Here is an 11798-nt window from a genome sequence, read left to right on the forward strand (position 1 = left end):
GCGCCGCCCGGGGCCCCCAGCCCCCCCCCCCCCCCCCCCATCCCCAGCCTCGCCGCCCCTCAGGACGTGCCCGGACCCTCTGCACCTGGATGGCAGCTCAGCCCTCGCTAAAGCTACAAGCCACGTGTAAACCCAGAGTTTCAGCCGCTGTTTGAAAATGTCAGGGGCAGACCGCCCAGGGGGGTTCAGCACCTGATAACACCTTCATCACGCTCCCCCGGTTACCCTCCTACGGCTTCCACCCTCGGTGGGGCAGCAAAGCCAAAGGCACGTCACTATTTCACGTGAACTGGTTTGACAGTGGTGTGGTTTTTGTTACGCTCAGTGCTTGCTCCAGCTGGACACGGTGCCCATCCCAGCTTGTGCCTGAAATCTTCCAGGCTCCTGCGAGAAATCCCCTGGGACGTGCCAAACCCCGCAGTGTTTCAGAGATGACGGGCAGTGGATCCCACACATGGACCAGACGGGTTCATGGGTCTTCATGGTAAGAGCAGAAGTTGGGTCACTCATGGAAAAGTTTGGAAGATGCTGCTGCTGAGGAAATCCATAAACCAGCGCTCGCTGGAGTGACCTCCAAACCACTACTGTGCGCTGCTACGGGTCTTGGAGCTGCCACGTGGGGCAATCCTACATCCAGCCCCAGGGACACAGACTCCCACCCCCTGGGTTTCACCTGGAGCTGAATTCCAGCAGACGTGGATGCCAGCAGCAGGCGAGGAGGTGCGGGGTAAGGGGAAGAAAGCTGAGATCTGGACCGCTCCCATCTGCTCAGGTTCCCACCACGCTTTTGCAGAAGATGGTTTGTCAGCTTGAGCATCCTGGCCAAACTCCAGCTTGAGCAATTACACACCGCCTCCCCAGACTGCCCTGGAGTTTCAGTTCAGATATGCCACCAGGGTTCACTTTCTGTCCCAACTGTTGCTCAGCCGGGCTCTGTTAAGCTTTTGCTCCACTTTATTTGTTCCAGAGCTACATTTCACTGAGAACCGTCCTCGGGGCGTAACGGAGCATGAAGCAGAGGGATGAGCCTGGCCTCCGCAGGCCCCACATCTGACGTCTCCCCGGGTGCAAAAATCTCGTTTTCACTCCAGCTGTTGTAGAGCAGCAAAACTTGGATCCAGGTCTGGCCATCCTTCACAAAGCGCAGAAGCATTTTCACTTGGGAGTCTGGGACTTCTATATCCAGTAACTTCGGTAGCAGCCAGGTAAACTCCTAGCTGGCTGATCAAGCTAATTCATATTAAAGACAAAAGCGTGTCCGCACCAGTGATGCAGAAAGCGATCTCCCAACACAGGCTCTTTCGGGGGAGGATTTTCCCGGGCAGCAGCAGGGTGGCCGGGCATCTCCGCGGGACTCCTGAAGGCACCTACATGGCTAACCCGATGCCTTCACAGACGCAGCGGGCACGGGGATGGGCGGTTATTTCAGATGGGGAGTAACAGTGCCCAGGAGGAGGAGATGCCCTAAATGCTTCACTTTTTCAAGGGGGAATTCAGCTCACAGAATACACCCCCACCCCCATTTCGAGAGACACATCTATAATAAAAAAAATGACATTACCAGCCCTAATGCACAACTTTCCGACAGCCTTGTCAGCAGCCTCTGACACCTGCACCCCGCATTCTTTGCTCTCTGGAGTGTTTCCAATTTCCTCAGCTGGTAATAACAGCTTTTCAGCCCCTCTCTACCCATGGCACAAACAACTCGGACTTTTTTAAGTCTCCGTCCACTGCCAACACATTAGATAGAGCAACGCGAATCCGTCACGGCGATATGAACTAAGTGCAGCTGTAATTCAGGCAGTGACCACAGGAAAACCTCAAAATCTCTGCTCAGCTTGATGCAAAGGGAGGATGTTGGAGAGGTTTGTGCTCACCGGGGCCACAGCCTCCAGAGAGGCGTTAACGTGGGGGCTTGGGAAGGAGCTTACAGCCCACGAGCAGGCATTCGCCATGCCAGCTTCACCTGCTCCGAAACTCAGCTCTGTCTGACTCCGGACCCCGGTCCAGAGGAAAGGGAATGTGAGAACAACATCCCTCTGGCTCTGCTCACACTGCTCTTGAAACGAAGGTGACCACCACTAAACACTGCCGTTGCTACAACAGCAGCTCATGCCTGGTATAGTTTCCACGTCTAGTGGAAACGCAACCGAGGCACGTGAGGGGAACCGGGGCACGGCATCGTCCCTTCCAGAACCAGCCTTGGGAAACGCAGCTCCGACTGACCCGGTCCCAGACCCCCTCGCCGCAGAGCTGGCGGGGGCAGCCCGGGCAATGCCCTCCGGGGTGGGCAGCGCCGCTCGTACCAGCTAGGAGTGACGGAAAACCCTGCCACAAGGTCAGACACCGGCGGCCTCAGCTGAATGCCCTTGAGCCCCGCGACAGGAGGAAACCAACACAACACAATCTCCAACTCAGCTGCGCTGTCTCTCGTTTCACGGCTCTGTACCTCCCACTTATTCATGGGGAGGAGACTCCGTGCCACCCAGCCACCCTCCCCTGGCATCAGGGCTGTGACCTGTGCCACCAGCAAAAGGGCACTCAGGCAGGTGCCCAAACTGGGGAACCTCAGCAGGCAGCCACCCTGATACTGCAGGACCTCCCAATCCCACCAAGCTCAACCCCTCCCCATGTGCATCAACAGGGATGGAGTGGGCACAAGGACCCCAGTGGAATGTGCACAAGGACCCCCCACCCTTCATCAGAGATGCCCACCGGGTACCTCCGCCTGCTCCCCCCCCAGCAGAGCCGAGCACGAGGCTGAAGCCAGCACCACCGGTGGGAGCTCGGTTCTGCAGCATGGGCTCTGGCTTCTTGGAAGAAGCCCTGTCCTGGCTCCCACCACCCACAGACAGCCGTGGGCACGCTGGTTCCCACCACGTCTGGGCAAGCACGGATGGCCCTGGGGGAAAACTCGCCTTTGGCAAAAGCCTAAAAGCCCACATACCTCAGAGGGCTTCTTCTCCTTCTGCCGTGACCAGGTGGATTTGGTATTCGGAATTTTGGAGCATCTGGAGGCGGATGTGGTGTGACCTGCAATGAGGCAACAAAGACAGGTTACCTGGAAAAGAGACCAACTTTTTTCCCGTGTCTTTGCCATCAGCCCCACCGCTGCTGCTACAGCCTCAGCCAACGCTTGGGGTCAACGCTAAGAGGCAATAACACCTTGGCATGGCTCTACTTGTGTGCGCATCCCAGGGTACGCCACCAAAATAAGATTAACATCACTTTCCTGCTGCTATGGATGATGAAACAGAGGCCCTTGAAATTTAAAAACTCTGTTTTCAAATGCAGACATCAGAAATGAGAAACCCAAAATCATGAGGAAGAACGGCTTCTAAGAGGGAACGAGCCAAGGGCTCTCATTCCTGGAATCAGGAATCTATTGAGATCAGGAATTAAGGATATAAGACTAAAAATTTTCTAGCAAGGATGCTTAAAGAGAAGCATCTGAACTGCTCGAGCTCTTCAGACCCCATGGTCAAAAATACTGACCAAATCGGGTACAACCCCCCTGCCCGTGCCAGGACTAATAATTTCCATGCCTGTGTGCAGCTCAGCATCTGGTGGGAACCACGCAACAGGACACACCAAGCGAATGTACTTTGCGCTTTTTGGTCATAAGAGAGAATTTACTTTGGCATGTGGGATTAATTTACTCCGGGATTATTACAAACGGACTCTCATCACCCTGACTGCAGCAGCGTCATCACCACTGCCACCACCTCCACAAGGCAAGGGCAGCTGAAGCCTGACATGTGGTTATGTTATTAATCTTTATTTCCAACCCATAGATGTTACTATCAATTAAAAAAAAAAAGCTGTATGCATTGCATAATAATAAATAATAAACTACTTACTGGAACCTTTTTACCATCATGACAATGGTTGGGTCTTCTGTATAGCAGGATGCCTTCAGATTCCACTACATAAAAATGTTTTGGTGGGTGTGCAACAAATTAACTATCGATAAGCCTATTTATCCTGATTTTATCCTTGGCCATCCAAGGATGGCTGACTAGGAGGAAACAACGCTGGGCACATAAGCAAATGCCAAGTGTGACGGATGCCTGCAGGCACAGCCTTCAGGAGGGGCTGTGGGCTGGGAGCTGGCACAAGGGAGCAGGGCTGTCCCCAGTGGGAAATGTCCCTCCCTCCACCAGCACAGGCCATTTAACCCCTCACAAACCAGATAAATCTCACATGCCTGGGTTTGCTGGCGGGGGAAGCGGCACTAGTCCACCTTGCACTCTTTGCTTGATAAACCCCCTTTTGTGCACCTCATTAAATGAAGACCAGATCTGATGGCATCAGTCGTTCCCAAAGGACAGCTGTCTGTCTGACCGCAGCGTCAGGCTAGATGTTCATTAAAGTGGGCTCCACATAAATGCATTTTTTTTTATCATTTCAGTACATAACAAGACTGGGCAGGCAAAGCCTGCAGCAGAAGTCCCCGTGCTGCAGCCGCCAGGAGATGCCGCTTTACGCGGCGCGTTGCTCAAAGCACGGCAGCAGCAGACCCACGCAGTTTATCCCGAGAAATCCCGTCACTGATTTCCACCTTGCCCCCTCTTCGCAAGCTAAACCGCGGTGCTTACAACTTATGTAGACTTCGATAACGCGCCACTACCATCCCTTCCTGGCGGAGGCAGAAAAAAAGAAGGTCATCGCTTTGTTTACAATTATAATGCAGGAGAGCATTTGTCAACAGCTTAGGTATCACCTGCAGCATAAATATCCAAGCCCGACGGAGATAAGGCCATGCTGTTTAATACCGTGATTAAAGATGCCTTACCCCCGAAAGGCAGAGAAGCCAGCTAGCATGGCTGGGCTTGGTAAGCCTTTGAGCATCTGGGGATTAGGAGACGGGAAGTTTGGAGCACGGCTTCCAAAACAAACCCCTTTCTGAGATAGAGATGTTTTATTTTACGAGAAGTGAGCAGTGTTGACAGAGCCTGAAACACTCCGTAGGCACGTGCAAACTCCGGTCACGCTGACAATTTTTTTGGCTAAAGCTGTGGGAATGGCAGCCAAACCCAGCAAGATCAGCCTTTCCATAACCCCCTGTAATCTCCCCATCATCCTGTTAGGAAAAGGCCCAGAAGTTTAGTGTCTTTACCAAAGTCCCTTTCGTTCTCGGATATCCAGCAGCCAGATCCTGTAAAGTGTGGAGAGCAAATTCCCAGCACGGCCCAGATGAAATTACTGTGACATTCATAAGAAACCAAGAAGAGCAACTAGTAGGCAACTCCGGAGCCCAGACAAGGGATTAGACCAGTGCCTGGAGGGTACTGCACGCTACGGCACTGCGGTATGTCTGCAGTGGGTGAAACCCTGGAATAAGTGGGAGAGGAAAGCGCTCTATTTATAGCCAAAATTCAGCACATTTGCACATGTTTATTGTCGAGCACATGCTTCTGTGCTTTCCTGAATGAGGATGAAGTGAGGTAGATGTTGAAAAGCAAGCGTGGGCTTGCAAGCTTTGCTGGCTCGAGCCTTATCCCTTTTCCCGCATCACTCTTCAGCTTGCAAGAAGGGAACAAGGAGGCTCCGGTTTTACCCTGACTCCAGTAAAAAACTTCCCTTTCCCCCAGTACAACTCAGTCAGGAGCTAACCGGTCTCAGGCTGCAGCTCCCAGGAAAGGACAACTTGTGTACGAAGGGTGTTTGCTTCCTTAGCAGATATGCAATCAGCAGCCCTCCCCTGCCCAGACTCCTCACACCAGGGAGAGCTCTCATCAGTTAAGAGGAACCACAGCCGGGGCATTTCAATTGGTATCAGCTTGTTGCTGCATTTCTGACAAACCCCGCCCGGCACACAATTCATTGTGCAGAGACTTCCCAGCAAATGCAGTTTCCTCCACTATTTGCAAAGTAATTATTCAAGCGTTTTTCCCTGCTGGAGGTGAATCGCTTAGTTATCTCGTTCAAAGCCTTGAATTAAAGGTCTTACTGTCAGTGGTGTCTGAGTTATCACTGCTGATCGAGTACTTGCGTCGTTTTTCTTCCATCTGTAACAAAAGAAATTGAACATTACACTTAATGCCCAGGAAACTCATCTCGGCACCAAATCACTGTGATTTCTGAATATCTGCACACCAGTTATCCCAGCACCAGCCAGTACTTACCCTCACGACAGACAACTACCCAGGGGCTTAAAAAAGGAAGAAAACAATCCTCATAGTGCTTTTTTTTTTTTTTTAAACTTTAAGGGTGCTAGTGTCTCTCTACCAGCTTTCCCCACTCCTAGGAGATGCACTTTGGTCACCCAGCTTTGCGGAGCAATTTGCCCATGCAGGATTCACAATCTCCCTCTGCAAGAGCATCACCACCAGAGGATGCCCCGTCATGGACCAGAGGATGCCCCACGATGGACCAGGAGGAAGCCCCATCACAGAGGATGCCCCACCATGGACTGGGAGGACGCCCCACCACGGACCATGGTGCTGTGGGACAGGACAAAAGACATCCCAGGAACTACCCGTCTGGGCTGCAAACTTAAGAAGTGCACAGAGAGAAGAATGGAAACTCTGCGCCCTCTCAGTATGTCTGCAGGGGGAAGTCCGAGCACGATGGAGCTGGAGAGGACCCCTGTGTACAATGAGACCCGGGTTTTACCCTCTGACTCATCTTCCCACTCAGGCGGTATCTACTTCTTTTAAAGACTTCTGCTGTATCTGTCACACAGCCAGTGTGCTCCAGCCAAGCCTGAAGCGCGCTTCCCATCACCCAGAGCTGCTCTGCCCGCTCCGGCACAGCCACGCAGCCCCCGCCAGCACCGCAGCTCCCGGGGGGCTGAGCGAGTGGCTTTTGCGTAGCCGCTGCAACTTCTCCATCCTCTCGGAGGCAAAACCACGGCAGCGGGTGCCACCGCACCCATCAGGAGGACGGGAGACCCGTTTCAAGCTCGGCTGCTGATTTGCTTTGTGACTTTGAACACGCCACAGAACCGCTTGATATCAGCAGGTTCTCCTGAACTCGCCCCTCAGGAACTGAAAGTCAAGTACGTGTACCAGTACGTGTGGGAAGAGGCAGGGAAGAGGCAGGGAAGAGGCAGGGAAGAGGCAGGGAAGAGGCAGGGAAGAGGCAGGGAAGAGGCAATTTTAACTTTTTAAGCCCCCAGTTTACCAGCGTGACTGGTGGCTGATCAACGTGGCCCCCAATTGAGGGCTCGGGCAGCTCGGGACGGAAAGGGCTACCATACGGAGCAGACAACTATCCAGCAGCCTGTGAGCTACAATGCACTGCAGAAAACGTTAATCTCGTGGAAATCTTCCTAGTACTTTCTGAGCTATTTTGTAGGAACCCAAGGTTGGTAACACGGCACACACACTACCACCTCTGCAAATGGTAAGTGGGAATGATAACAGAACACTGGTTTTGTGTGGTTCAGTCCCAGCACGCAGCACGGAGGCTGGACAGCAGGCGAGAGCATGCCATTTCCCCCCAAACAACACGAAAAGTTCCACACAAGCATATAAACCCCTCGCAATGCTTGTATTTTACAATATACGTGCTATGTTTTATCGCACCATTATAAGGGACCATACTACAAAGTGCCGTAAACTATCGGTGTTGTGGTGAGGCAGTGCGCTGTCAAAACATGATTAAAAATGTTCCTTGAGAATATGGCAACATCAATACTTTCCCCCAGCAATTCGAGGGGAAACAGATGTTATTAAACCAGCCTTCTTCCAAGTAGCCATTAGATTTTGCTTGGGGAAAATGATACTGAAGACAGCTCTAACTGCAGTTTACTTACTTTTAGTGGAAATTCTACCTGAACCTTTTCAAACTGGTTCCTGCTGGTCTGAAGTGGCAAACGGGCTTGTGGAACACAAAGCTGGAGCTGTGCTTCTATTGATTCTGGAGCTCCTGGTCACACAGATTAAGCAAGCCATAGCCAATGGGGCAAAGAAACACCTGAGCTGCAGCAAAGGAATGCTACCGAGAGCCAGGGAGACTTCCAGCATCTCCCACCCTTGCCTTTACAGCAGGGCAGCGTCATGGACATCGCTCTCCTTCCAAGGGAAGGGTTTCCCCGTGGGATATGATTAATGCATGGCACAGGTGTCAGGATGCTGGGGCTGGTTTGGGCTCCGATATGCATGTGAGAAGCCGCACGGATCACCCCTTTAATTGAACTTGGTCCCTCCACCCCACTCCTGTCCTACACCCACCCCCCCAACACTCTCTTACACGCTTGCTACCAGTGTGAATTTAAGTTCACGTATACAAGTGGTTCGCACTGCAGGTAAAATAGTGGCCCTGCTTCAGTAAATCATTTTGCTGCTGCTTGGCAGGATCCAAGACAGCATCCTCTAAACCAAACTGCATTTCAATTGCTCTGAATGAAATCCTGGCTGGAGGAAAGCATGGACATCTCTGAAGACAGCAGCACTGGAAGGCAACCACCACCTGGGTAGAGGACGGCACACGACAGCCCACAAGGTACGGTGTGCCTGAAGGAAGGAAAATTTGGGGCCAAAACCACAGGGCTTTTCAGAAAATGGTTAACTTCCAGGCAGCGCTGAGCAATGCTGTTTTCGGAGGGACTCGTCTTCCTGAGCAGCCAAACAGCAAAGGCATGGTACTTCACAGAGGAATTTGCTGTAGAAGAAAGATAATTGGGCCATTTCCCCATCTGGAGCACAGGTATAGAGTCTGAAGGTGGCGGGGCAAGCCACAGGCTCCCAGCACCCCAGCATCCAGCGCTGGGGACCCATCGCCCGCATCCCTGCACTCCCAGGGCCGGAGCTCCGGCTCTGGCAAGCCTCGCAGGGAGCAAGCTCTCGGGAGCAATTCAGTTGGTGTACTACTGAGCAATTTAAAGTCTCCACAAAATACGGTCTCTGCCCCAAAATGAATCCTTTGTCTACATTAGAAGCTAATTTCACCTTTAACTGACCCATTCCCCGCATGGCATCATTATTAAAGTCATAAACAAATACCAAAAAAATCTGTAATCCTTTGAAAAGGTCACCGTTAGGTCAAACTTGGCCCAAAATCCAACTTTTACAGAGCCAGAAACCAAGGGAAAGGTTTCTATGTATGCTTGCTTAAAAAATTAAAACAGAAACAGATGTGGGTTTCTTTTATAAACAAATGAACATCCCCCTGAACTGTCTGCAACTCAAATCCACAGGCATAGCCCGGCGCTAATGCCTGGAAACCCAAAAACAGGAATTGCTTGCAAACTAACACATGTTCAGCATTGCCTTTGTTCAAGCTGAGAAAGGCGGATAAATGCTAAAGCGAGGAAGATGATGGCCCTCCATCAGCCTAAACAAATGTAAATCGCTAGGGCTTTGGACAAATTAGCCACAGGATTGGCAGTAAAATTGAGATGATGGCCTCGGGCTGCCTGGTCCTGCCTCGCAGCAGGGAAGGGCTGAAGAAGAGGCTTTGGAGATGCAATTTGGCCCAGGCCATGCAACCTGGGAGAAGGGTGGGCAGCCGGCCCCCTGCGCCACAGTCCCAGCTGCGTGTGCCCAGGTGGTGCTGAGCTCCTGTCCCACCTGGGCGCTCCTCCCTGCACCCAGGCTCCCAGGCACACCAAACCCAAATGCCTCAGCCAGCAAACAACCCCTTCCCACAGGCTCCTCGCCTTCTGCGAACCCCTCCAGGATCCTTCTGCTCGGGGGAATGCGCTGACGCTCCCCAGCTCCCCGCAAACATCGACTCCACGTGGGATTTGGAGCTCCTGGGGGCATCGTGGCACCATGGGCAGGGGCCGTGTGCAAGGATGAACCTTTTCTGGCTTGTAGCAAGCAAACTAGAGAAATTCATACGCGCCTGTGCACACAGGGAACAGGCACAGAAACCTGCAGAAGTTCCACTAAAAAAAAAAAAAAAAAAGTATTTGGTCATCACCTCTTCCCAGCGCTCATCCGCACGTGAGGGGATGCACCGCGCTCGGTCCCCCTGCGCCGTCACCTCCGACGCTGAGCCAGTTGAGCAACCCCGGCTGAATTCTGTGCTCTGTTTGTGAGCTGCAATGAGACTGCAGAAAAACCACTTCCCTGTTTGTTCTTCCAGCACAGAAATAGGAACACAAACAGCAAATAGTGCCCCCAGCGGCATGCCCACCGCTCCGGCCCCGCTCCCAGGGACCCCAGACCCCTGGTCCCCTCCACGGGTGACGGTGGGTGATGTGGAGTCCAGGGGCAGCTCATCAACGCTTCCCCTCCGCGTTAACTATTTCTTTGCTCTGTCTAGGAATACCAGCAGGTTGTTAGAAAGTACAAGAAGGAGAGTGGAGGGCTGGAAGGTCCCAGACTTTTTAGCGTAGGAGGGCTGTCCTCCTCGGATCGCCTTTTCTCATTAACGGTTTTGGAGCCAAGCGCTGCTGTCGAGAGCAGCAGCATCCCCCGATGCAGGCACAGCCCCAATTTCCCAATAACAGAAAAACAAAACTTTCTGACCGAAGGACATGCATCGCCTGTGCCAGCAGACTGCCAGCAAGCCTCGGTGCACAGCCCTTACGCCTCAGGAGAAGCCGCCCTGCTCTTTTCCTAACCTCCCTGGTGACCCTGCGATGTGTACATCCAGACAGCCACGCTCCTGGGAGCCAGGAACCCTCATCTGCTGGGCAGCGGGAGCCTGTCCCTGCCAGCCTGGGCTCCCCTGCCCCTCCGCCTCCTCCACGGGCTGCTGTCAGCTCCAGCATCTTCAGCAAAAACTCAGCTGCCCAGGTGAGGAAGAGCGAGCCATTCCTCCTCTCCTCCGCAGCCACTCTGCTTGCTGTCTTGGTTCCCTGGGGCAAAACTTAATCTCATTTAAATTTAAAACAAAACAAGCCCTCGTTTACTTCCTGTGCTTTGCCTTTTTCTACATCTACAAGGGGCTTTTTTTTCTTTGCTACTCACATTTATAACTTTGCTTGCCTCTTCTGACTTGTTACCCTCTAATTACCCATTTTTTTTCTTCAGCAAGCCCAGACAGAGTGCAGGTAATCGGAAAGGTTACTGCGGGCACCCGGGGCCACCCCTGCCTTCGGGCAGGAGGGAGCGGGCAGGGACACAGGGCAAGAGCAGGGACATCAGCCAAGGGCAGGGACACCGGGCAGGGACACAAGGCAAGAGCAGGGACACCGGGCAGGGGACACCGGGCAGGGGCAGGGACACTGGGCACGGCTCTTCACCCGCAGTCGGCTGCCCAATCCTGCAGGTCTCTGAGCATCCACAACTTGGAGGAAAATCAACAGGAGCTATGGGCACGCCGATCTTTGTACCAAGTACCCAGAGGCAGGCAAAAACCAGACCTTATCTGAAAGACCTTAGTTTGAGGACCATCTATCCACCAACTTTCAGAACTTGGTGTCAAACACTACCAGCAGCCACCAATACTTCAAATGAATTGCATCTCCCTGTCTACAGACCTGACGCCGACCCCCTGCCCCCCCTTTGCTCCAAGCCTTCATTTTTGGACATCAGCCTCAATTTTCCTAGGAAAAACAAATTTAACCTTTGATTTAACCTTTCTGCCAGCTATTTTTACTTCTATCTCAAGCTTATTTTAACCTCAGTAGCCAATAAATGCTTAAAGGTCAAACACCATTCCTAAGAGCCGGGCTCCTCACCCCTGGGAGAAAGGCTGAGCTCATTGATTATTTTTCTCCCCGAGCAAAATCTCCTCTTAGAAATGTCCCAGCAGTAGGAGGGTCTAGGCTCAAACCCGTAAGTAAACAATTTTCACCGTGGGTGCTGAGAGAAGGAGCCGGGAATTTTCCCTGCGAATGCCATCCTTCCCTTCCCACTCAAAAAGCGCTCAGGATGCACAGGTATGGAGAGACGTAT

The 11798-nt window shown here is 52.5% G+C and overlaps 1 protein-coding gene across 1 annotated transcript in view; it reads right to left on the reverse strand.

The window, feature by feature from the left end:
* The window catches only part of JADE2 (jade family PHD finger 2), an 84620-nt gene extending 72895 nt beyond the window's left edge, over positions 1-11725 (reverse strand). Inside the window, 3 exon segments of the mRNA XM_009646863.2 lie at positions 2948-3033; positions 5954-6011; positions 9874-11725. Coding sequence (XP_009645158.2) covers positions 2948-3033; positions 5954-6011; positions 9874-10083 — 354 coding nt within the window. The 5' untranslated portion in view covers positions 10084-11725.
* Between the last annotated feature and the right edge of the window lie 73 nt (positions 11726-11798).

The sequence above is a fragment of the Egretta garzetta genome, unplaced genomic scaffold (genome assembly GCF_000687185.1).
Source record: "Egretta garzetta isolate BGI_Z169 unplaced genomic scaffold, ASM68718v1 scaffold439, whole genome shotgun sequence".
NCBI classification, from domain to species: Eukaryota; Metazoa; Chordata; class Aves; order Pelecaniformes; family Ardeidae; genus Egretta; species Egretta garzetta.